The sequence below is a fragment of the Chiloscyllium punctatum genome, chromosome 39 (genome assembly GCF_047496795.1).
Source record: "Chiloscyllium punctatum isolate Juve2018m chromosome 39, sChiPun1.3, whole genome shotgun sequence".
In the NCBI taxonomy this organism is placed as follows: domain Eukaryota; kingdom Metazoa; phylum Chordata; class Chondrichthyes; order Orectolobiformes; family Hemiscylliidae; genus Chiloscyllium; species Chiloscyllium punctatum.
In genome coordinates, this window is record NC_092777.1 from 8,320,675 (window position 1) to 8,347,941 (window position 27,267).

The following is a 27,267-nucleotide window of genomic DNA, read 5'->3' on the forward strand; positions in this document are numbered from 1 at the left end:
TATTTTCAAACAGACCTTTTTTAAAAATGTGTTTTACAAGTTCTACAGTGAATGGATGAGTCTTTTTTATTCTTAATCCAGAAATTTGCAAAGTCTATATGCATTTTTGGAGAGTTTTTTTTACATTGCAAGATTTGTTTTTTTGTAAAACCGAACAGTGTTTTAAATAAGGAATTGTGTTTTTGTTCCAGAGAGTCCTACATACACATGGTCGGTTCTGGAGAAGAATTTTTTCTTAGAGGAATTTACTGAAGAGGAGTTTTTTTTTCAGTTGATCAGCTGAGTGGTTGATTTTATTTCAGTTTTATATGTTTGATATATTTTTTTCCATTTTAACATTATTTTCTGTAGGTAATGAAGCATAATTTATTTTATATATAAGGTGTAATTGAAATATCTTTTTAGGCTTAATGTTAATGTTATTAAGGCCATATATAAAGTACAGAATAAGATGGCTAGTAGATTTAGAAAAGATATTACCCAGCAGAATCAGTCAGATAGGTGGGTGACTGTCAGGAAAAGTAAGAAGGTAAAAAGTGGCTATTCCTCTATCAAATAGATGTTCAGTTTTTGGAACTATTGATGGAGAGAGTCTGTCTGAGGAAAATGAAAAGGCTAGTCAGTTATTGGATACTTGGAATGATTCTTATATTAGGCGCTGTTTGACAAGATTTAATAGAATTATTGTTATAGGGGACTGTCCTGTCAGGAGCATAGACAGGAGATTCTGCGGCAGTGAGTGTAAACTTAGGATGGTTTGTTGCTTTCCTGGTGCGAGAATTAAGGATGTCTCTAAAAGTTTCAAGCATATTGTTAAAGGTGAGATTGAGAAGCCAGAAATTATTGTACACATTGGTAGGAATGACATTTTTAGGGAAAAGATTAAAGTAGTGCTGAGTGAGTTTAAGAGGTTAGGTAGAAGATTAAAAAGAAAACCTTAAAGAAGTAGTAATTTCTGGTTTTGTCCCAATGCCAAACTCAAACAAAGAAGAAACAAAAAGTTAGAGAAGATAAATCAATGGCTGAAGAGGTAGTGTGTTGCTTAGGGATACTAGTTTTTGGACAATTGGAATGTCTTTTGGGATAGAAAAGATCTGTTCAAAAACATGATTCTAACCTAAATTGGAAATGGATCAATATCTTAGCAGATAGATTTGCTCATTCTATTAAGAGAGACTTTATACTGATAGAGAGGGGGAGTGGAGGAAGTCTAAGTAGTAGTGTAAATGGAAGGATTGATGGGTAAGGTTCTGAATGTGAGGACAGCACGTCAATTAGTTCCCTGATTTTTCCTTACCACCTTTCTTAAATAGTGGCACCATGTTAGCCAACCTTCAGTCTTCTGGCACCTAACCTGTGATTATCGATGATAAAAATATCACAGCAAGGGGCCAACCAATCACTTCCCTAGCTTCTCACAGAGTTCTAGGGTACACCTGATCAGGTCCTGGGGATTTATCCACTTTTATGTATTTTAAGACATCCAGCACCTCCTCTGTAATATGAACATTTTTAAAGACGTTACTATCTATTTCCCCACATTCTATATCTTCCATGTCCTTCTCCACAGTAAACACTGATGCAAAAAACGCGTTTAGAATTTCCCCCATCTCCTGTGGTTCCACACATAGACTGTCTTGCTGATCTTTGAGAAGCCCTATTCTCTCCCTAATTACCCTTTTGTCCTTAATATATTTATAAAATGCCTTTCGATTCTCCTTAATCCTATTTGCCAAAGTTATCTCATGTCCCCTTCTTGCCCTGTTGATTTCCCTGTTAAGTTTACTTCTACTGCCTTTATACTCTTCTAAGGATTCACTCGATCTCTGCTGTCTATACCTGACATATGCTTCCTTCTTTTTCTTAACCAAAACCTCAATTTCTTGCTGGAGACTAGATCCCATTAATTTCATGTAGGTGTCTTACAGCTAGCAGGCAGGGGAGATAGGAATTCATGCAACGGGAAACTGTTTACAAAGCTCATTGATCAGCATTTATCTATGCATTACTTCTAATTTATATGTGGTAACAAACCGTTTCACTTGTCAAAGTGAAGTATATCAACACTCAGTGACAAATAAAATATGAACCAGAATAGTATCTCTGTTCTCACAGAAACCTTTCTGAGGCAATCTGTGTTAAATCATTAACAATTTTGTGCTATGGGCTTTTCTAAAAAGAAATAAGCCTAAATTGAATTTAAATTACAACTTGTTGCAGCGATATAGAGGAGACTGACATTATCCTGGACTTGATTTGAGGTTGGCTTTGAGGTTGAACCAGCTGAGTGAACCATCTTCATCATATACTCTGGCAATGTGTGGACAATTCCTATATGGTGGTTATGGAAAGGCTCGCAGGTCAGAATTCAAGAATTGTGAAAATAACTAACTGAAAGTGGTCAGGAAACTGGGCTTTCATTCAAAGGACTATGTGGTTTATTAACATCTTTTTGGAAGGGGACCTGCCTCTACAGCTATTTAATTTTGATTATATGGCACTTTGGTTGGTGACAGTGTGGTGGCTTTAAGGTTTTACCTTACAACCCAAGAACAAATGATATAAAATGATCAGAGTGATGCACTTGGAAGGTGGTATTCATGCAATCACATAGTATAGAAAAGGTTCATAGACTATTGATTCTACACTGACAAAAAAAAACTCTCTAAATCTGCTCTTGTTCCACTTTCCAATACTTGGCCCATGGCTTTGAATATTATGGCATTCCAAGTACTCATTTAAGTACTTAGAGTCATAGAGATGTACAGCATGGAAACAGACCCATTGGTCCAACTCGTCCCTGCCAACCAGATATCCTAACCTAACCTAGTTCCCTTTGCCAGCAACTGGCCCATATCCCTCTAAACCCTTTCTATTCATATACCCATCCAAATGCCTTTTAAGTGTTGTAATTGTACCAGCCTCCACCTCTTCCTCTGGCTGTTCATTCCATACACGCACCACCCTCTGTATGAAAACGTTGCCCCTTACGTCCCTTTTAATTTTTTCTCCTCTCCACCACCTCAGGGAAAAGACTTGTCTTTTTATCCAATCCATGCTCATCATAATTTGATAAACCTCTAAAAGGTCACCCCTCAGCCTCCAACACTCCAGGGAAAACAGCCCCAACCTATTCAGCCTTTCCCTACAGTTCAAACCCTCCAACCCTGGGAACACCCTTGTACATCTTTTCTGAACCTTTTTAAAGGGTGTGAGGTTTCCAACCTGTACATTCCAGATTCCCACCATTCTCTGGGTTAAAACCTTTTCCTCAAATTGTCTGTAAACGTCTTGCTTTTCACTGTAACATTAGGTTAGATTAGATTACATACAGCGTGGAAACAGGCCCTTTGGCCCAACAAGTCCACACCGACCTGCCATCCAGACCCATTCATCTAACACTACGGGCAATTTAGCATGGCCAATTCACCTAACCTGCATATTTTTGGATTGTGGGAAGAAACCAGAGCACCCGGAGGAAACCCACGCAGACACAGGGAGAATGTGCAAACTCCACACAGAGAGTCACCTGAGGCAGATGCTGGTGCTGTGAGGCAGCAGTGCTAACCACTGTGCCACCGTGGCCTTTGTTATTGACCCTTCAACTAAGGGGGACAGCTGCTTCCTATTCACCTTGTCCATGCCCCTCAGAATGTTGCATACCTCAATCAGGTTCCCTCTCAGCCTTCCCTGCTCTAAAGAAAACAACCTGAGCTTATCCAGCCTCTCTTCATTTCTAAAACATTTGCTATGATTGGATTTGAATCCATGTCCCTAGAACATTAACCTGGTTTAATTAACCTAGTCATTAATGTCCAGTGACATTACTACTACACCACTGCCTCCCTTGAGAGAGATGACTGGTGTTGATTTAACCTGAGGGTCACCCCATCAAAGGTGAGGGGACAACGTGAGAAGGAGGGACCTTCATATAATCTTAGCCAGTACAGGAATTGAACGGCATTGTTGATGTCTGTGTTGCAGACCAGCCATCTAGCCAACTGAACTAAACAACACTGCAGAACGTAAATTTTTATATGGCTCCATATTCCCTACTACCCCAGTGAATAAACATGCTGTCTTTATAAATGCTTTAAGATGTTTTCTAATCAACTTGTTCAGGGATGTTATACCATACCTCTACAGCAGGTGGGACTTGAACCCAGGCATCCTGGCTCTTGGTAGGGACACTAAATTGCACCACAAGAAACCTTAATTCAGGTGTTGTTGCCAGAACTGCATTGAGACAGAGCCTGATCTATTTTTGAGAATCAGGTCTAACTACAAATGAGCTCCTAGCTTGTTATCTGCTGTTCAGCGGGAAGCCAACACAGATGAAGAGGAACTATTAAAGGGTGGGATAATTTTAAAGGGTGCAGAAATACCCTTCTTTTGAATTGGCTGTGAATGAATCCAGCATTCAAAGAACAAGCAGTCACAATTTCCTAATCATGGAAAATCATGATATTTATCTTTATCAGCTATAAAGAAGCAGGAACAAAGGGAGATCTGATGGAGTATTCATGTGCCATTTATGTGCATCATGATGGGCAAGGCATTGATGACAATATTAATGGTAGTGAGGGATCAAATGGCAAATGTAAGTAAACAGATTTAAGAAATGAAATTTGGCACAAGGCTTTCCTTGACTTCTGCATTTGAACATCAATTTAGAGGAATGTTCTGTCCAGTGCCATATCTGTACTGCAGCAGTGCTACTAATCACAGCATGAAAGCTGCAGTTGTGCAGTGCTATTTTGATTGAGTAGATGCAAGCCCATGGAATGTAGTCAGTCTAAATTGAATGACATTTTATTAGATTGTTTTACTGAGCACAAGACAGACAATAACAGACAGACAGTTAAAATACATTAAAAACTGCTATACATCAGCAACCGTGAATCATAATAATTTAGAACTGTTGTACATCAGACACAAAGAATCGTAAAATGTAGCAACAAGATCAACCAGCATTTTCTTGGGTTGCCTTCTCATGCAACGTAAGAGAAAAGAGGAGCAAGCTGACTTTCTGCTAACTAGTATTTAATTAAAGATGAAAAGAAACTGCAGATGCCGGAATCCAAAGTAGGCAGATAGGAGACTGGAAGAACACAGCAAGCCAGGCAGCATCAGGTGGAAAAGTTGATGTTTTGAGTGTAACCCTCCTTCAAGACTGGCAGAGAACTTCTTCAAAGTGGGCATTCCTTTGAAAGACTTTGCAGTGGAAGAAACTTGGTTAGAGACAGACTGCAGATGCTGGAATCCATAATAGACAGGCAGGAGGCTGGAAGAACACAGCAAGCCAGGCAGCATCAGGAGGTGGAGAAACTGATGTTTCAGGTGCAACTCTTCTTAAGAAATATTGAGTTCTCCACCTCCTGATGTTGCCTGGCTTGCTGTGTTCTTCCAGCCTCCTGCCTGTCTACTTTGGATTCCAGCATCTACAGTTTTCTTTTGTCTCTAACCAAGTTTCTTCCACTGCAAAGTCTCTTCAAAGGATGCCACTTTGAAGAAGTTCTCTGCCAGTCCTGAAGGAAAGTTACAGTCAAAACATCAACTTCTCCACCTCCTGATGCTGCCTGGCTTGCTGTTTTCTTCCAGCCTCCTGCCTATCTAACTAGGATTTAATAGCATTGAAAGTTCAATATACTTAACCATTAATTAATTTGTTCATGTTTGGTCAGTTCTGAAGTTTTAGTCTGTGGTAAAAAGCCAATGAACTGCTAATAGCCAATAAATAAACCAATTATACCAAACTCACTTGGATAGTAATGTCATTTGAGAACTTCTGGGCTATTTGGTTTCTCCTCTTCAGGGTGAGACTTGCTTTTGTTGTAGAAAAAAAGTTTCTCATTCGTAGTATGCATGGTATCCACAAGAAGCACGACAGCAACTCTCTAACGTTCCTTCGACAGCATTTCCCCAATTTAATAACTCTAGATGGTCAATGGCAGCAGATACATGGAATACCACCAGTAATGTTCCTCTCCAGAGTATCCTTTACTCTGACTTGGAAATATGTCACTGTCTAATAGAATGCAATGTTATCCAAGTAATACAATCAGTAAAAATATAGTGAAGGCAATAATCTCCTGCAGTATTTTGGGGTACGTTCTTAAGTCCCTAGGAAATAGATACCATGGTACAGTAAGGTGTTGCCTTGATTGTCCTTCAATATTAGGGTGGAAAGAGGGAGTTGATGGGGACAGGTTATAAGCTGTTTGACATTTTTTGAAGGTTTTGTCTTCAAATTTCTGTAGAAAAATATGTTTGTGATAAACGATCATAGATGAAGGGAAATCGTGAGTTGCTATAACAATTTAAGTATAAGATCCAAAGGAGAGGCTGAGTGAATGGAACTGCAACAGGTCAGAGAAACAACCTTTCATTTTGAAGGATGCATATAAACTAGTATTTTGAATGAAAATCTCCTTTGTCCAATTATTCCTAATTCAAATTCTTCACTGTAATGGATAGACCTTGGTCTTTATCTCTGAAATTTGGAGTTAAATCCAGCTCATACTAATAAGATGTAAATCTGTTCTGGCTGTTAGCTCTAAAGGTTCCTAAAGGTCCATACAGGTGAATTACTCAGTATGAATCAGTATCGAAGTCCAGACAGTCATCATGTTTTTGAAACTGAGAGTTGTTACACAGGAAAGATATTATTTCATTGGAGGCAGTTGAAAGAAGGTTCAGTGGGATGATCCTCCTTATGGGGGTTACACAGGATGGGACTCTACTCACTGGAATTTAGAAGAGTGAGAGGTGATCTCATTGAGTCATGCAGGATTTTTAAAGGGATGGAAAGGGGAATTGCCAAGACAATGTTTTCCTTCATGGGAGTCTAAGACTAGTGGAAATAGTCTCAGAATTAAGGGGCACCAGTTTAAGACTGAGATGAGGAGGAATGTCTTCTCTCAGAAGGTTGCGTGTCTTTGGAACTCTTTGTCACAGAGAACTGTAATGGCAGAGTCTATGTGTATACTTAAGGCTAAGATAGCTAGATTATCGATCAGGAGGGGAATCAAGAGTTACGGGGAAAGAGCAGGAGAGTGGACGTGAGGAGTGTTGGATCAGCCATGGTCCTACTGAAAGGGAACAGGTACGAGAGGCCAAATGGCCTACTCCTGTTCCTGAATCTTAGGGCCTTACAAAACGTGAAAACTGGAAATTTACAATGAATCCAGAAACTGGTAACACATTGGATCAGTCTACTTTTATAGGCACTTGAGTCTATTCTGAAGAAACAACTATCTGAAATGTGAAGTTCTCTCTTTTCTGGTGCTAACAAATGTACTGTAGTTTTGGCATTTTCAAGAGTATTAAGATGTTTCAAATATCTTAATGAGGAAGTGTAGAGGCGTTTTTACACTTTTCTTGCACCTGTATATATTTATAGAATCCCTACAGTATGTAAACACACCATTCAGCCCATCAAATCCATAATGGCCCTCTGGAGAGCATCCCACCCAGACCCAACACCCCACCTCCATGTAACCCTGCATTTCCCATGGCTAATCCACTTAGCTTGCATATTCCTTTTTGGATTTTTGGATAGTTTTGGATAGTTTACCATGTACAATCCACCTAACCTGCACATCTTTGGATTGTGAGAGGAAATTGGAGTTACCGGAGGAAACCCATGCAGACATGGGGAGAATGTGCAAACTCCACACTGACAAATGCCCAAGGTTGGAATCGAACCCGGGCCCTGGCGCTGTGAGGCAGCAGTGCTAACCCTACCAGTGGAACTGAATTTAATGCATATATTATCTAACCTGAAGAGACAAGAGTATTTTTATTCCTTCATAAAATATATGGTTGAGAGAATGATAGTGAGTTGAAATCCATGGTGGTAGATATGCCCACAGCACGGTCAGGGAATTCCAGGATTTTAGTCGTGTGAAACCTCCCTCCGTTCCAATGAGGATTGAAGAATAGGAAAGGTTTATAACTAATTGCTGACTATGGGCCCCTCTCCTGAGGACCTGCGAAAGTATTACAAAGTACTATAGAAGATTGCTGCTGTCATTATATTTTTACTGATTCTGCTCCTTGGGTAACTCTCCATTTCACAAGATAGCATTCTCAGATGTTACTGAAACGGTTTAACAATTTTTTTGTTTCCTCATCAGAAAGACACTTACATAAGAATTGGATCTTGGCTTTCACAGGACTGAGCTCCTGCATTGTATCAAGTTCTTGGATAGTTTGCTTCAGAACCCTCTCAGTATTCAATTTTGCCGCCATGGTTTTAGGGAGGTAATCCTTCAGCTGCTGCCTGTAGAGACAAAAACCTGAGCTATCAAACCCAAGGCAAACACTATGAACTATCTTGTGTGAAATTGCCCTGAGCTATCTGTATAGTAATATTATTTACCCATGAGGGATAGGAACAGCAAGTAATCCATGGCATCTTACAAAAGACCAATTTTCCATTTTATTTATAATTTATTTAATTGAGAAAAATAATAAAAAAGAGAAAAGTGGGTGTAGTAGAAGTAGCCTAAGATGAGAGGGTGTGGTGGGACAATAGGCAGCACTAACACTCTGATATGCTATCTACTTTCCCTTCCTCAGCCATCATTGAGGTAAATATGAAAAAGTATCTCTTCTCTGAGAGTTGTGAATCATTTGAATGTTCTACACAAGAGAGTAGTGAAAAACTGACTCACTGAATTTATTCAAGATTGAGTGAAAAATTTGGGTCCCAGTGGAGTCAAGTGTTATAAAGATGGGCAGCAGAAAAGTGGAGTTGAGGCCTCAGTCAGGTCAGTCACAATCTCATTGAATAGCCTACTCCTGCTCCTATTTCTTATGTTCTTCCTATGTCTTTTATTCTCACTTCACTATCTGACAATCTTCACATTCAGTGAGCTGCTTAGTTTCCTATTCTTCAAAATAAACACAGAAAACGTTGTAAGGGTGCAGCAGGCCTGTCTGCATTTGGAGAAACTACAAAATGATCAATACTGTCTTCTGTACAGTTGTAGATAAACCATTTACCTATTTTTCTCTATCAGATGCTGATATATAAAACATGAATTGAGTGCAGAAGGAGGCTTTCAGTCCCTCGAATCTGCTCAACCATTCAATAAGATCTTGACGGATTTGTTTGTGTTTACTTTTATACATTATCATTTGGTCCTGATAAACTTTGATTTCATTGTCCTCCAAAAATGTCATCTATCTCCTCCTTAAAAATATTCAGTGACTACACCCCCACCATGATCTGAGGCAAAGTTCTTAAGTTGCACAACTCTTTGAGAGAAAAAAACTGTCCTAATTTCTGTCATAAAAAGGTGACCTCTTGTTTTAAAACACTGCTTCACAGTTTGGGACTCACTGACCCAGCAGAAAACATCCTCTCCACATCCCCCTTGTCAAAATCAATAAGGATATTATACACTTCAAACATATCACTGTTCATTCTCTCATATTCAGTGGAAACAAGCCCAGACTGTCCAACCTTTCCTTATAAGACAACTCACTTAATCCAGATACCAACTAGTAAACCTCCACTAAACCACCTTGGAATAGGTCCACAGAGACCAGTATCCTGTCACCAAGTCACCCTTTTGTTATGCAATGACCAGTCCTTGATGAGGACTGACAGTATACCTCATACAGAGTCAGGTACCAAAGTGTCAGTATCTGACACTTACCCTTTTTATATGTCAGCAAATGCTCCCTGATTGGACCAGATTAACAGCCCCAATCAGAGAACTTATATTCTTTGAGGTCCAACCTCGTAATAATCACTGTATACCTCAAGCACACTTACACCTATCCCTAAATAAAGAGGCCAAAGCTATCACAGTGTTCAAGATGTGTCTCACCAGAGCCTGTAGAACTGAAGCATAATGTCTTTACTTTTATGTTCAATTCTTGACATAAAGTAAAGCATTAGCCTTATTAATTACTTGCTAGACTTGCACACTAACGTCTTGTAACACATGCACAACAGCACCTGGATTCCTCTGCACCTCAGAATTTGCAATCATTTAATAATACATTGCTTGTTTATTCTTCCTGCCAAAGTGTATAATTTCACATTTTCCCACATTATACTCTATTTGCTACATTTTTGTCTATTTGCTCAACCTCTTTAATCCTCTTCACAACATACTTTTGGACCGATCAGTGTCATCTGTAAATTTAGCTACCATGGCTTTACTCCCCTTATCTAAGCCATTGATGCAAAATTGTAAAATGCCTGTTGGTTTGTGGAAACCAATTCATCACATCCTGTCAATCAGAAAAAATGCCCATTTATGCATATTTGGTTTTCATCCCCTTGGATTTTTTCTGTATAGTACGAATATAGTTATTTTGAGTATTTTCAGATATCCTCCTAAACATCTGCCAGTCCTTCCCTATTGATCTACCTTCCAATCTCGTATCAGAGCTTCAGCGAGCTCAGCTTTTCTGCCTCATTCTGATTAAAGGTCACTGGACCCAAACCAATACTCTGTTTGTTATCCTCTCCATAAATGCTTCCAGATTTTTCTGTTTTGTTTATTCTGGCACAGTGACTCAGTGAGTATCACTGTTGCCTCACAGTGCCAGGGATCCAGGTCTGATTCCAGCCTTGGATAGCTATGTGGAGTCTGCATTCTCCCTTTGTCTGCATAAGTTTCTACTGGGTGCTTCGATTTGCTCCCACAGTCCAAAGATGTGCAGGTTATGTGGATTGGCCATGCTAAATTATCCATACTATCACAGGATGTGTAGGTAGGTGGATTAGCATGATAAATATGGGGATTGGTTTGGGGTTTGGGTCTGGGTGTGAAGCTCTTCAAAGTGTTGGTGCAGATTTGATGGGCTGAATAGCCCCTTTCCGCACTGTAGGGATTCAATGATACTATGATTTATAGTTTCTGTTACTTCAGTATAAAATATTAATCCTAGACCCACTCTCTATCCTTTCAATCTGGATGTAAATTTCAATCATATTATGATTGTAACTACCTAGGATTGCTTACTCTAAAGTCATTACTTTATCCTGCCTCATTACACAGTATAACATAACCTGCTTTCTGGTTGCTTTCAGAACCTGTTAGTCTAATAAATTACATTGAAAGCATTCTGTGAACTACTCATCCATGGTACCATTGCCAATCTGAATATTGGACTTAATTTGTAGATTAAAATCACCTATGATTATTGCCATTCCTTTATCACAAGCACCCAGTATTTCTTCTTGTAACCTTCATCCTCCATTGTGGTTATCCTTAGGAGTCTGTAGTGGAATGTTTTCCACTATTCTTCATTTCGGTCTAAACCATTTCCACATTGTGATCTCCTGAAACAAGGTCATTTCTAACTACAGCATCATTGCTATTTTTGATTATGAGAACTACCCTTACACCCTTAGCGAGCTACTTGTTTTAGAATCATTGAATCTCTGTAATGTGCAGGCAGGCCATTTGGCCTATTGAGTTCACACCGCCTCTCCCAGACCCATCCTAACACTGTAACCCTGTATTTCCCATTGCTAATCCACCAAACCTGCAGTTCCTTGGGCATATGGGCAGTTTAGCATGGCCAATCCACCTAACTTGCACATCTTTGGAGAGTGGGAGGAAACCTGAGTACTGGGAGGAAACCCATACAGACACAGGGAGAACATGCAAACTCAAGACAGTCACCCGAGGTTGGAATCTGGATCCCTAACACAGTGAGGCAAAAGTACTAACCACTGAGCCACCATGCAACCCAATAGTTGTTTTTGAATGTCACATGTCCCACAATATTCAGGACTCAGTCCTTGTCACCTTGCAGGCACATCTCTACAATTGCTATCAGATTATATTCACTTACTTCAATGTGTGCAAACAATTTATTTATTTTGTTATGAATGCTAAGTGCATTCAGATGCAGAACCTTTAGTTTTTCCATTTTTTTTATTTTAATAACATCTACTCTTTACTGTTATTGTATTCTTAGGTTCATTCTGTCCGTCTTGTATTTTCTGGCTTTCTGGTCCAATGTTACTATCCTGACTCGATTCTAACACTTGAGTATTGACAGTTACCCAAGATTAATCACTTACCTAATTTTTTAGATTAATGCTTCTCTAATTTGCTATTTATACAGTTCATTAGAACAAAAGAAGGAAGCTATGTTAGGTATAGACAGCAGACATCAAGGAAATCCTTAGAAGAGTATAAAGGCAGTGGAAGTATACTTAAGAGGGAAATCAGCAGGGCAAAAAGGGAACATGAGATAATTTTGGCAAATAGGGTAAAGGAGAATCTAAAGGGCTTTATAAATACATTAAGGACAAAAGGGTAACTAGGGAGAGAATAGGGCCCCTCAAAGGTCAGCAAGGCAGCCTATGTGTGCAGTCACAGGAGATGGGGAGATACTAAACGAATATTTTGCATCATTGTTTAATGTGGAGAAGGACATGGATGATATAGAATATGAGAAAATAGATGGTGACCTCTCGAAAAATGTCCATATTAGAAAGGACATGGTGCTGGATGTCTTAAAACGCATAAAGGTAGATAAATCCCCAGGATCTGATCAGGTGTACCCTAGAACTCTGTGGGAAACTAGGGAAGTGATTGCTGGGCCTCTTGCTGAAATATTTGTATCATCGATAATGACAGGTGAGGTGCTGGAAGACTGGAGGTTGACAAATGTGGTGCCACTATTTAAGAAGGGTGGTAAGGAAAAGCCAGGGGGAATTATAGACCCGTGAACCTGACATCATTGGTGGGCTAGTTGTTGGAAGGAATCCTGAAGGACGGGACAGGATGTATTTGGAAAGGCAGGGATTGATTATGGCTAGCCAACATGGCTTTGTGCATGGGAAATCATGTCTTACTAACCTGATTGAGTTTTTTTGAAGAAGTATTGAGTATAAGAGTTGTCAAGTCATGTTAAAATTGTACAAGACATTGGTTCGGCCGCATTTAGAATACTGTGTACAGTTCTGGTCGCCACATTACCAAAAGGATGTGGACACTTTGGAGAGGGTGCAGAGAAGGGTTACGAGGATGTTGCCTGGTATGGAAGGTGCTAGCTATGAAGAGAGATTGAGTAGGTTAGGTTTATTTTCATTAGAAAAAAGGAGATTGGGGGGGGGACCTGATTGAGGTTTACAAAATCATGAAGGGTGTAGACAGGGTGGATAGAGACAGGTTTTTTCCCAGGATGAAGGATTCAATAACGAGAGGTCATGCTTTCAAGGTGAGAGGTGGAAAGTTTAAGGGGGATACACGCGGCAAGTACTTCACACAGAGGGTGGTGGGCATCTGGAATACGATGCCAGCAGAAGTGGTAGAGGCAGGCATGGTAGATTAATTTATGATACGTCTGGACAGACGTGGGGAGCAGAGGGATACAGATGCTTAGGAATTGACAAACTGGTTTAGACAGTATATTTGGATCGGCTGAGGCTTGGAGAGCCAAAGGGCCTGTTCCTGTGCTGTAAATTTTCTTTGTTCTTTGTTAAGTAACAAACAGGATAGATGATGGCAGGGGGTGATGCACATGATCAATATGGAGTTCAGTAAGACATTCAACAAAGTTCCTCATGGTAGACTGGTTAGCAAGGTTAGATCACATGGAATACAGGAAGAACTAGTCATTTGGATACAGACCTGGCTCAGAGGTAGAAGACAGAGGGTGATGGTGGAGGGTTGCCTTTTAGACTGGAGGCTTGTGAGCCACAAGGATTTGTGCTGGCAGTTGACACCAAGATTGGAGGTGTAGTGGACAGCAAAGAAGAATACCTCAGAGTACAACAGGATCTTGGTCAAATGAGCCAATGGGCTGAGGAATGGCAGATGGTGTTTAATTAAATAAATGTAATGTGGTGCATTTTTGAAAGACAAATTAAGGCAGGAATTATATACTTAATGCTAAGGTCCTGGAGAATGTTGCTGAACAATAAGGCCTTGGAGTGCAGGTACACAGTTCCTTGAAAGTGGAGTCGCAGGTAGATAGGAGAGTGAAGAAGGCGTTTAGTATGCTTTCCTTTATTGATCAGAGCATTGAATATAGGAATTGGGAGGGCATGTTGCGGTCAGCTGAACAGGACATTGGTTAGACCACTTTTGGAATATTGTGAGTAATTCTGGTCTCCCACCTATAGGAAGAATGTTGTGAAAGTTGAAAGTATTCAGAAAAGATTTACAAGGATGTTGCCAGAGTTGGAGGGTTTGAACTACAGGGAGAGGCTGAATATGCTGGACCTGTTTTCCCTGGAGCACTGGAGACTGAGGAATAAGACCATAAGACCATAAGACATAGGAGTGGAAGTAAGGCCATTCAGCCCATCGAGTCCACTCCACCATTCAATCATGGCTGATGGGCATTTCAATTCCACTTACCCGCATTCTCCCCGTAGCCCTTAATTCCTCGAGACAACAAGAATCTATCAATGTCTGCCTTGAAGACATTTAGCGTCCCAGCCTCCACTGCACTCTGCGGCAATGAATTCCACAGGCCCACCACTCTCTGGCTGAAGAAATGTCTCCGCATTTCTGTTCTGAATTGACCCCCTCTAATTTTAAGGCTGTGTCCACGGGTCCTAGTCTCCTCACCTAACCGAAACAATTTCCTAGTGTCCACCCTTTCCAAGCCATGTATTATCTTGTACGTCTCTATTAAGTCTCCCCTTAATCTTCTAAACTCCAATGAATACAATCCCAGGATCCTCAGCCGTTCCTCATATGTTAGATCAACCATTCCAGGGATCATCCGTGTGAATCTCCGCTGGACATGTTCCAGTGCCAGTATGTCCTTCCTGAGGTGTGGGGACCAAAACTGGACACAGTACTCCGAATGGGCCCTAACCAGAGCTTTATAAAGTCTCAGTAGCACAACGGTGCTTTTATATTCCAACCCATGAATGACCTTATAGACGTTTATAAAATCATAAGGGGCATGGATAAGGTAAATAGACAAGGTCTTTTCCCTGGGGTGGGGGAGTCCTGAACTAGAGGGCATAGGTTTAAGGGTGAGAGGGGAAAGATTTAGAAGGGACCTAAGGGGCAGCTTTTTCATGCATAGGGTGGTGCGTGTATGGAATGAGCTGCCAGAGGACGTGTTGGAGATTGGTACAAATACAATATTTAAAAGGCATCTAGATGGGTATATGAATAGAAAGGGTTTAGAGGGATATGGGTCTGGTGCTGGCAAATGGGACTAGATTAGTTTAAGATATTTGGTCGACATGGATAAGTTGGACCGAATAGTCTGTTTCCATGCTATACATCTCTGTGACTCTATGACCAACATTGTTCAGGTGTAGATTGTCTCAACAGATCCCACTTGCTCAGTAGTACTGCCAATGCCCAATGAACTGGGACTTTTGTCCCACACAGTCTTTATGCAGTATGCTCATCTCTGTAATCTTATTTACCCTATGCCAAATTCCATGTAGCCCATAGTAATCCTCAAGTGCCTTACAATTAAAACTCTAAAAAGCTTAATGCTACCTAATTACTACATCCTAATTAATCACATTTCCTCTGATTATTCAACCTTGTGGGTATGTCATACTGTACCTTCAACTTTGCTTTGCTTTGTTTTCTCATTGTAAAAGAGCTGTGTTTACACTACTTACACATTTAGCACATGGCCTGCTCCTTTGGTTTTGTGCTGATATGCAGCCAGTATTGCAGCCTGCTGTTCTGCCCCATGAATGTTTTTTGGAAAAAGTAGCTGTCCTTTTAGGTAAATAGGAAGTACCTAAAATAACAACAGAACTGGGTTGAATAAACAAGAGACACCAGTCACTTTAAAGATGAAAACACTGATCAAAGATTTACCTGATTATAATGCACACTAACACAGAGGTCATTATAAAAATGCAAAGGTTCTCTCCATGTAATGCGTCGGAAATGAAGACTGATTGAGTTATCATCTAACAGGAAGTCAAAAATATATTCATTTGATTTGATGGGTCTGACAACCTCTCCTGCAAAGATGAAAAGAAAACAGTGACAATGAAGCTACCCTCTCTAGCAATACGATATCAAAGCACAATCACATGAAACAGGCAGAAAATCCTTTCTATACACACAAAACGGGTGATAGGAGGTCTGTAACTATTCTCCTGATTCTTTGTGATATCTGCCCAAGCACACCTTCCATTTGCTGTTCCTATCCTCCATTAGTTTTCTTGATCATTAACTTTGTCAGCTGTCCCTTTAAGTACGTTAGTTCTCTGTCCCTACCCCTATCATTTCCCCTTTTGCCTCTATGTATTTCGACATCCTTTCTCTACTGTATCAGTGTCGTTTCTTCAAATAAGCTTCGATTGAACTCAAAAGTTACTTTAAGCAAGATTTACTTAAGAATAGGCACATGATTACAAATAGCAAAGCTTCTTGCTCTGAATTACTCGAGTTCCAACCTTCTAGAAGGTCACAGTTCGATCCCAACATTCCTTAGTCTCTCAACTGCATATTGTCACAATGTTGGTCTTTTTACAAGATTACTGCGCCCTTGAGTTTTTTTCCAGAGTGGGGGTAATTGGCCAAGCTCAAAGTCAGCTGGGTTTGAAAGGTTTACTGGGGACCCTTTTTGTTTACTCTTAACAGATAATGCTTCTGTCCTAAGGCTTTCATGTCTTAAAAAAAACCATTAAAATCAAAGGGGGCTGGCTAGCTAGCTATGTAGCTAGTCTTCATTTGGATTAGAGTTTTTGATTCAGTTCAGCAGCAGTATGTGCTGGGAAAGGCTGTAGGGGCAAGTGCAAACTGGTACTCTGCCTCTCTCTGACTCTTTGTGCTAAGGGATGTGTTTATTGGGACTGTTGCGAGTATTTTTGGAACGGCATCATTAAGTCAAGATAGCCTGTCGGGTTTTGGATAGGATAAATTATCTGGTATTTTATTTTTTGTTTATCGTGTTTCATTCCGTAGTTTTGTAAATAAATTCTGTTTGTTTAAAACTTGGCAGTCAGATCAGCTAATTCACTCCGGGAATATCCACAATACACTTACCTAAAACAAATAACAAAGTTACAGTCTGGGCTACCTGCTTAAAACAGTACTGTAAACAGTAAGTGGTAGGTCTTATTGTTTTTTTATTTCTGGTGATGATTTGGTTGGTTTTATTAGCATTTGGATAGTAATGGCTCTTTCAGTCACCAAGGAAGTTCTGGAGGTGACCTTGTGGGTTTTACAAAAGGCAAATAAGACCAAGCTGTGGGAATTAGTAGACAAGCTGGACGTGAAGTTATCTCCTAACATGAGGATGGATAAGATGATTGCAGCAGTAGCTCAGCATTTAAATTACTGGAAACCTCATCAGAATCTATAGAGATAGCTAAACTTCAATCACAAATGAAGAAGCTTCAGTTAGAGGCAGAAATGAAACAGTTTGAGATACGATGAAAATCGGAAGAGAAAGAAAACGAATGAAGGGCTTTAGCAGAAGAGAAAGAAAAAGAGTTTGAACTTCAGAAAATGACACTTAGAAAGGAAAGTCAGCTTAAAAGAATGGAGATGAAGACTGAAGGTAGGCTTAATGAGGAAGAGAGTGAGGATGAGCAAGCCTCTGGTAGTCAAAAGCCTGGTGAGAAATTGTTTAAGTATGCTCAAACATTGCCTAAATTTGATGAGAAGAATGTGGAAGCTTTTTTCATCTCATTTGAAAAAGTGGCTAAACAAATGGAGTGGCCGGTGGTAAAGTGAGTTTCCTTGATCCAAACCAAACTTGTAGGTAGACTGAGTGAGGTATTTGCAATACTATCAGAGGAGGTGTTTGGGAATATGAGGAGGTGAAAAAAGCTATCATAAGTGCATATGAGCTTGTACCAGATAAGACAACGTTTCAGGAATCTAGGGAGAGACCCTGGTCAAGCCTACATTGAGTTTGAAAGGATCAAACAAAGTAATTTTGATAGGTGGATAAGAGCTTTAAAAATAGAGCAAACTTATGATGCTCTTAGAGAGACAATTATTTTGGAGGAGTTCAAAAATTCACTGCTTGACATAGTGCAAACGCATTTGGAAGAGCAGAGAGTTAAAATGGCAATGTTAGCAGCTGAAATGGCTGATTATTATGAGTTGGTCCAGAAAACACAGTTTGCTTCCAGAATCAATTTCAGTCCATGAGGGATAGAAATTGGGGTAAAGAGAAATCCTCACGTGGAAATGGAAAGTTAGATCTCAGTAAAGATCATAAGGATAACTCACCACAGGGTAAAAAGGAAACCCTTGAAGGGGATAAAGAAGGCAAAAAGCTCCGGTATTTTCATTGCAATAAAGTAGGCCACATGAAATCACAGTGTTAGTGGGCTAGGAAAAAGCCAATGTAGGAAAGTTGGACAAAAAAGCTGGGAGTTCTGTTGGAATGGTAATAGAAAGCACAGTGGAAGCTAGAAAGCTGCATCAGAGTGTACAAGCTGATCAGAGGTTGTTTAAGGAGGAAGTGTTGGATCTGCTTAGAAAATATACTTGCAAGGGTAAAGCTTATTCACAAAGAAGTTACAGTATTAATGGACACAGGATCCTATCAATTTGTGATGCTGAAGGATGAGGAGATATATTCTGCTGATGAACTACTGCCAGATAAGGTACTGGTAATGAAACTTCATGGTGAGACAAAAAATGCTCAGTTATGTAAAGTGAGGCTAGATTGTCCAGAAAAGAGTGGAGAATTTGTGGTGTACTGGACAAACTCTCACTTCCAGGAATACAATTTGCCCTTGTGAATGATATAGCTGATTCACCAGTAGGCTTGCCACCTACTGTGGTCAGAGTTTTACCCTGGAATCTTCCCTGATTGTCTAGTAATGAGGTTAAAGAGCCACCAGTTGAAATAGGAGAGATCAAAGGATAAGGATAAGGAAGCTGAAGTGGCATTAGCAGAGACTCTGTTCGATCAGATAGTTGAGATAAAACAGGAGCAGATAGATAATCATGCACATATCTTTAGCTCTCCAAAACTCATTGAGTTAGAGCAGAAAGATGAACATTTAAAGCAGCTGTATCAAAAGGCTTATACAGAGAAGGAATCTAAATGTATCCATGACTGTTACTACCTGAAAACTGATGTCTTCATGAGGAAATGGAGACCATCACATATTGAAGCAGATGAGAAATGAGCAGAAATTCATCAAATTGTCTTGCCAATGAGGTACAGAAGGGAGGTGTTGTGAGTGGCACATGAGCTACATTTGGAGGTCATTTCGGAGTGAGGAAAACAGAGGCTAAAAATAGACATTTCTACTGGCCTGGACTGCCCATGGATGTAGTTGAATTTTGCCAGATGTGACCTACATGTCTGGTAATTGGAAAACAAGAGGTGGTAATAAAGCCTGCACCTTTAATATCTATTCCAGCATTTGAGAAACCTTTTACAAAAGTTTTATTTGATTGCATTGATCCCTTACCTCAAACTAAAAGTGGGATTCAGTATTTATTCACAGTAATGGATGTATCGACTAGATTTCCAGAGGCCGTCCCATTAAACAATATCACAGCTAAAAGGATTGTAGAGGAATTGCTCAATTTTTTTAATAGATACAGACTACCAATAGAGATACAGTTGATCAAGGATCAAACTTCTCATCCAAACTATTCAAGAAAGTTATGGACAGTTTAGGAATAAAACAATTCAAATCTACTGCATTCCATCCAGAATCGTAGGGAGCCTAGAAAGGTGGCATCAAACATTAAAGATCATGATGAGGGCTTAGAGTCAGGACTATCCATATGATTGGAAGCAGGAAATTTCATTTGTGTTTTTTGCAATCAGAGATGCACCAAATGAATCGACCAAATTCAGTCTATTTGAATTAGTTTTTGGACATGAAGTGAGAGGACCATTAAAATGAATTAAGGAGATGTTACTAAGTCAGAATTCAGAGACCACGCATTTGGACTATGTGTCAAATTTTAGAGAACGATTAAATAGAGCCGGGGAGTTGGCTAGACAGCATTTAAAAATATCACAGCATGCAATGAAACAGGAAGCAGACAAGAGATCAAAAATTTGCAATGTTGCTATCAGGGATAAGGTATTAGTATTACTTCCAGTAATAGGTGAACCTTTAAAAGCAAAGTTTAGTGGATCTTATCAAATTGAAAGGAAATTGAGTGAGGTGAACTACTTGATAGGGACAGGAAGAAATTTCACAGAGTGTATCATGTGAATATGCTCAAAAGGTATTTTGACAGGGAAGGAAAGCAGGAGGAGAAGGTGTTCATGATTACACCACAGAGGGGAAAACCAACTTCAGAGGATTCTGAATTGGACATTCCTCAAATTAAATTGGACAATGAGGAAGTTGTGAAATATTGGGATAAACTATTGAATTACCTTCCTGAGAAAAATCGAAATGACCTGAAAGAGTTATTTACTATCACATGGGGAGATATATGGAAATAAACTGGGAAGTACTAACCTAATTGTGTATGATGTAGATGTAGGAGATGGTGTTCTGATTAAGCAACAGCCTTATAGGTGTAACTCTCTAAAGTTGGCACAGGTTGAACACATGGTCCAAGATGACATAATCGAAGTGAGTTACAGTGACTCGAGCTCACCTGCAGTAATGGTGCCAAAGCCAGATGGTACCCAATGGTTATATGTGGACTACCTTAATTACAAAGACTGATGCATTTCCAATTCCACGGTTGGAAGATTGTGTTGATAAGGTGGGACAAGCAACTTACATTTCTAAGTTGGACTTGCTCAGGGGCTACTGGCAGGTACCTTTGTCAGAAAGAGCAAAGGCAATTCCGGTTTTTGTGATGCCAAATGGACTGTAACATTTTAAAGTATTTGGTATGAAAAACCACATTTTAGAGGCTAACCAATAACGTCATTGCTGGATTACCCAACGGTGGTGTATAATCATACATTATGTAGTCACACACGGAAGGAACATTTACAACATTTATTGAACTGGTTCGATTGACTTCGGAAAGCAGGTTTGTGAGTACCTGGCTAAAAGTGAATTTGTCAAAACCCAAGTCACCTTCCTGGACACAGACAAATGGCCCCACAGGATGTGAAAACAAAAGTAATTGGGGAATTTCTCATACCATCGACAAAAAGAGCAGTACTGTGGTTCCGGGACTGAGTGGATTTTATTGAAAGTTTGTGCTGAATTTTAGCAGCGTGGCTGCTCCACTCATTGAATTGCTAAAGAAAGGGAAGAAGTTTCAATGGACAGCAGACTGTCAGGAGGCAATTGACAGCCTGAAGACTGTGTTAATCATTGCCCTGGTATTATCACACCTGATTACACCAAGCCTTTCAAGGTGGCTATCAATACGAGTGATGGGGTGTTGGTGCTGTGCTCCTGCAGGAAGACGAGAAAATAGAAAGACCTATTGGGTATTTCTCCAGGAAGTTGAATGTTCATCAGCAGAAACAATCAACAGGTGAGAAAGAGACTTTGAGCTTGGTGTTGGCATGACAACATTTCAGTGTTTACATTTCCAGCAATGTATCTGAGACAATCGTATACACTGGTCATAACCCATTAAACAATTGTGGAGAAATTTAAGGACAAAAATGCCAGACTGTTTAGATGGAGCCTGTTGTTACAGCCATTCAATTTGAAAATTGTGCATGTGGCAGGTCAAGAAAATGTGATTGCTGATGCATTGTCGAGACTCCAATGAGAGATGGAGGTGTTGGGTGGTGGGACAACCACAGGCTGAATCGAAGTGTAGTTGTGCATTTTGTACAGTTATAGTCAGTGAATGTGTATGTTTTAAAGCACTAGCCAATTTTTGGGGTTTTTTAAAAATTGAAGCCATCTTTGGATATTGATGGGTTTTTTAAAAAGGATGAGGTTTCACAACGTTGGTCTTTTTACAAGATTACTATGCCTTTGAGTTTTTTTCCAGAGAGGGAATAATTGACCAGGCTCCAACTAGGTTGGAGCTAGGCTGTCTCTCTGTCTCTGTCTCTATCTCTCTCTCTCTCTCTCTGACTTTAAGCCTGTAAGCCTGATTTGTTTCATTTTTACTCTTTGTGCTAAGAGATGTGTTTATTAGGACTGATGCGAGTATTTTTGGAATGGCATCATTAAGTCGGGATAGTCTATTGGGTTTTGGATAGGGCAAGTTATCCAATATTTTATTATCTGTCATTTGTGTTTCATTCCATAGTTTTGTAAATAAATTCAGTTTGTTTAAAACTTGGCAGTCGGATCAGCTAATTCACTCCGGGAATATTCACTATACACTTACCTAAAACAAATAGCAAAGTTACAGTCTGCTTAAAAACGTTTTGAGGAGTCAAGCCTGGTCCATAACAATATTATTAAACCCTGTCTCTATGTCTACCAGTACATTCTCAATTTCTAAAATTATCAACTGGAAGTATTTTCTTGACATTAATGATTAGTAACATTCAACTAAACATTTAACTGAAAGTAATTTCAATCCCATCATTCAACCGCATGGAGACGGTTATCCCATGTTGGGTCATTTGAAATTGAGAAGGAGGGTAATAATCTGGTGCCAAAACTTGAAAACAAAATTTTCATATTATTAACTGTGTAATGATGTTTTGATGAACAGCCATTACAGCAGTACAGGTAATAACGTTCCAAATTTCTGGCACATAAAATCAAAAGAGAAGAATTGCAAGAAATACTGGAGGTCATAATGTCCCATTGAACTAGTGTCAACAATTTATCTGGCACCAAATATACCCTATTGTCAGTATATTGTTTGGGCAAGTAAGTATTTTTTCTTGGAAAGGATGGTGAACCAACCGTAAGGATGAAAGTGGGTACTCTTAAGGGATGACACTGATCATCCTGGCACCATGAGTAGCTGCGTCATTAGTTAAGTTGCTTCTTGAAACAATACAGATGGCCAACTCCAAAATAAGATTTATGAACAGGGATAGGTGGGGAGAAATAGTTATGAGTGAAAGGATGCAGGGAAATGAGCTACCATTCTCTTGATAGAAAACCAGGAGCAGCCCTGCAGTCAGCTTGAGGAATGAACAAAGACACCTTTTCAAAATTTCCTCCAGTTTACAGAACAGCTTTGGGATTGATGAAGCATTCTCATTTGCTAAAGTCAAATACTTTATTTTACATGATGTATCATATCTGAACTGCTGCTTCTTAACAATCTCAATAAACGATCAGAAAATTGCTACAAGTCATTGACTGCCAATATGGAGTAACTGATCATGAGGCCCCAAAATAAAGACTGGTGACCTTGAATGGTGCTTTCAGCAGCTGAAATGAAAACAGTAAAATTGGTAACATAATACTGGACTTCACTGTATTTATCAGACCAGTTGCCTGTGGGTCACTGCATCGATATCAAGGTGATGATTGGGAGGATACTACTTCACTTTGATCAGTATCAGCTTGTAGTAATTTCCCATGGCATCTTCGGTAGAAAAAATAATTTGATAATAAAACAATGCTGAAATATAAAGCTACACCACTAAATAAGAGTTGCCAGGTTTCACTGTTACTTTACATTAGCAATACAATGGCATCTTGTGCTCCTCATGCCAAATTCTCAAGATTGGGATGAAGAGATGAGTGAATCATCAGAAGGAATGCATAGATTAGATTCCCTACAGTGTGGAAACAGGCCCTTCAGGCCCAACCAATCCACACTGACTCTCTGAAGAGTAACCCATCCATACCCATTTCCCCCTGACTAATGCACCTAGCACTATGGGCAATTTAGAATGGCCAATTCACCTGATCTGCACATCTTTGGACTGTGGGAAGAAACAGGAGAACCCGGAGGAAACCCACACAGACACAGGGAGAATGTGCAAACTCCACACAGACAGTAGCTCGAAGCTGGAATTGAACCTGGGACCCTGATGCTGTGAGGCAGCAGTGCTAACCACTGAGCCATTGAGCGCCACACATGGTCAGTATGGATTCACTTTTCAAAACGTTCACATAAGAGCTGTGAATTACTGATGAAAATTTCTTCAGAGATTGCTTATTGCTCTGGAAGATTTGCTGTCAGAACCTTACCTAGTGGCTGCAAACCATTCTGGATGAAAAGGCAATACAAGAACATTCTTTCATTAAGAAGCATTGCTTCTGACCATATACCTAGAGATAAAGAATTTTCTGGGCTCCCAAGCAAAGCAAGAACACCAGGTGCATATTTGGTATTGCCTGAAGGACCTCCTGAGATATGCAAAACTGTTTGTTGCTCTCTCTGATCCTGTACAATCTCATCAGGCTTAACTGTTTGTTAAAATCCAAAAGAACTGCAGATGCTGTAAATAAGAAACAAAAACATAAATTGCCAGAAAAGCTCAGTAGGTCTGGCAGCAGATGTGGAAAGAAATCAGAGTTAACCTTTCAGGTCAGGTGACCCTTTCTCAGAACTGATGGTGTCCAGGAAAATGTCATATTTTGTGCAGAAGACAGGATGCGGGAGGGGGTAAGGAGCAAACAGTTGGACAGACAAAGGAATGGATAAATATCTGGCTAGGAGGGTGAATAGCTGCTAATGGAGACTGTAAGTGGCTAACAATGGGTTGTGTGTAATAGCAGACTGTGTGATAACAAGGAGAAAGTGATGGCTACAAATACTGTAGATCAGAATCAAAAAGGTTGGTGCTGGAAAAGCACAGAAGGTCAGGCAGCATCTGAGGAGCAGGAGAGTTGATATTTCAGGCATAAGCCCTTCATCAGGAAAGTGGGGGGCAGAGGGGGCTGACAGCTAAATAGGGGGTAGGACTGCGGGCCAAGGTCACTAGGAAGGTGATAGATTGATGCAAATGGGGGGGTGATGGTGGTAGGTCAGAGCGGAGGGTGGAACCGATAGGTGAGAAGAAAGATGGACAGTTAGGGGAGAAGTTCAAGAGAGCAGTGCTGAGTTGGAGGGTTGGATCTGGGATAAGGTGGGGGGAGGGGAGATGAGGAAACTGGTGAAATCGATGTTGATGCTGTGGAGTTGGAGGGTTAGAGGCAGAAGGTGAGGCGTTTTTTCTCCAGGCGTTGGGTGGCTAGGATTTGGCGGTGGAAGATGCCCAGGACTTGCATGTCCTTGGTGGAGTTGAATTGGTTGGCTGCATGACAGTGGGATTGTTTGATGTGTGTATCTCGGAGATGTTCCCTGAAACATTCCGCAAGTTGGCATCCTGTCTCCCCGATCTAGAGGAGACCACATCGAGAGCAACAGAGGTGTTTGGATGTGCAGGAAAATCTCTGTCAGATGTGGAAGGATCCTTTGGGGCCTTGGATGGAGCTGAGGGGGTGGCATAGGTTCTACAACTCTTGCAGTGGCAAGGGAAGGGGCCAGAAGTGGAGGGTGTGTTGTTTGGAGGTGTGGACCTAATGATGGCGATATGGAGGGAATGGTCTTTGTGGAATGCTGACGGGTTGGGGAGAGAAATTTATCTGTGGTGGTGGGATCTGACTCTAGGTGGTGGAAATGACAAAGGATGATGCATTGTATCCGGAGACTGATGGGGTAGAAGGTGAGTTCTATTCTTACGTTTGAGGGGTGGGGTTCAAGGGCAAAGGTGCAGGAAGTGGAGGAGATGCGCTGGAGGGCATTGTTGTCCATGTGGGAGGAAAAATTGTGATTGAAGTAGGAAGCTATGTGGGATGTTCTAGAGTGGAATTGCTCCTACTGGGAGCAGATGCAGTGGATGCTGAGGAATTGGCAGTAAGGGATAGTGTTTTTACAGGGGTGGGGGTGGGAGGAGTTGTAGTCGAGAAAGCTGTGGGAGTCACTGGGTTTGAAGTAGATATCTGTGTTGTCCATGGTCCATGTGAACTTGAGGTCAGAGTGGAAGGTGTTCGTGAAGTTGATGAATTGTTCAATGTCCTTGTGGGAGCACGAAGTGGAATCAATGTAATGGAGGAAAAGGTCAGGAAAAATGCCAGTATATCTACGGAAAATGGACTGTTCCACATACCTGACGAAGAGGCAGGCATAGCTGGGACTCATGCAGGTCTCCATGGCTACCCCTTTGGTCTGAAGGAAGTTGGAGAATTCGAAGGAGAAGTTGTTGACAGTGAGGACCAGTTCAGCTGATCGAATTTTGTTGGTGGAGGGGCACTTGGTTGGGTCAGCAGAAAGAAACGGAGGGCTTGGAGGCCTTCGTCTTGGTGGTTGGACGTGTACAGGGATAGGATGTCCATGGTGAAGATGATGTATCGGGGGCCAGGGAACCAAAAGTCATGGAGGTGGTGGAGGGTGCAGGTGGTGTCCTGAATATATGTGTAGGAGCTCCTGGACCATGGGGGACAGGACAGTGCCAAGTATACAGAGATATGTTTTTTGGGGAGGAGCAGGTGGAGACAATGGGTTGACTGGGGCAGTCAGGTTTGTGAGTTTTGGGTAAGAGGTAGAACTGGGTGGTGCGGACTTCTGGGATTATGAGATTGGAGGCTGTGGATGGGAGATCCCCTGATGTGATGAGGCTGTGGATGATCTGGGAGATGATAGTTTGGCGATGGGAGGTGAGGTGCTGGTCAAGGGGGCAGTAGGAGGAAGCGTCAGTCTTTTGGCATCTGGCTTCAGTAGTGTACAGGTTGGTACGCCAAACTACCACTCCCCGGTGTGTGGAGGTGGGGGCTAGGACATAGGAGAGTTCAACCTGTTTGTTGCTAGTTGAAAGATCAGGATGAATTTATTGCATAATTGAAAGTACTAGTAGGGGCATCACATCTTCAATGGCCACAGGTAGTGCTCCTTCATTAAACAATTTGTCACATAATTTGGCCATAGAAGGAAATTAATTTTGTTATAAAACAGAATACTGCAGATGCTTGAGATCTGAAACAAAAGTAAAAATTGCTGGCAAGTCTCAGGAGGTCTGACATAATTTACGGAAAGAAAGCAGAGTTAGCGTTTGAGTCCAGTGACTCTTCATCAGATTTCTATTCACTGTAATCTTCAAGAGTATCAGAGGGATCGTAATATGACTCAGAAGTCATGTATGAGTGGGTTGCCTTATAATGGAAGGGTTGGATAGGCCAGGCTTTTGTCCACTGGAATTCAGTGGAATGAAGTGTATGGATCCTGAATGGTCTTGACAAGGTGGTCATGGAAGGAATATTTACTCTTGCTAGTGAGCCCAGAACTAGTGGACACTGTTTTAAAATTAAAAATTTTAAGATTGAGATGAGGGGACTTTTTTTTCTCTCAGTGGATTGAAAGACTTTGGAATACTGCCTCAGAAGGCAGAGGAGGTGAGGTCATTGAGTATGTTTAAGGCAGTAGCAGTAGGCAGAGTCATGTGAAGCAAGAGAATCAAAGATTATTCGGGATAATGTTGCATTTGGAACACAAGCAGATCACCCACGATCTTATTGAACAG

At 40.6% G+C, this 27,267-nt stretch overlaps 1 protein-coding gene across 1 annotated transcript in view; it reads right to left on the bottom strand.

The window, feature by feature from the left end:
* Positions 1-27,267, bottom strand: part of myo15b (myosin XVB) — a 232,174-nt gene that overhangs the window by 16,378 nt on the left and 188,529 nt on the right. The window contains exons 39-41 of the mRNA XM_072558127.1: positions 15,792-15,940; positions 15,587-15,711; positions 8,151-8,284 (exon numbers count right to left, since the gene is read on the bottom strand). Of these exons, the coding sequence (XP_072414228.1) occupies positions 8,151-8,284; positions 15,587-15,711; positions 15,792-15,940 (408 nt within the window). The remainder of the gene's footprint in view (positions 1-8,150; positions 8,285-15,586; positions 15,712-15,791; positions 15,941-27,267) is intronic.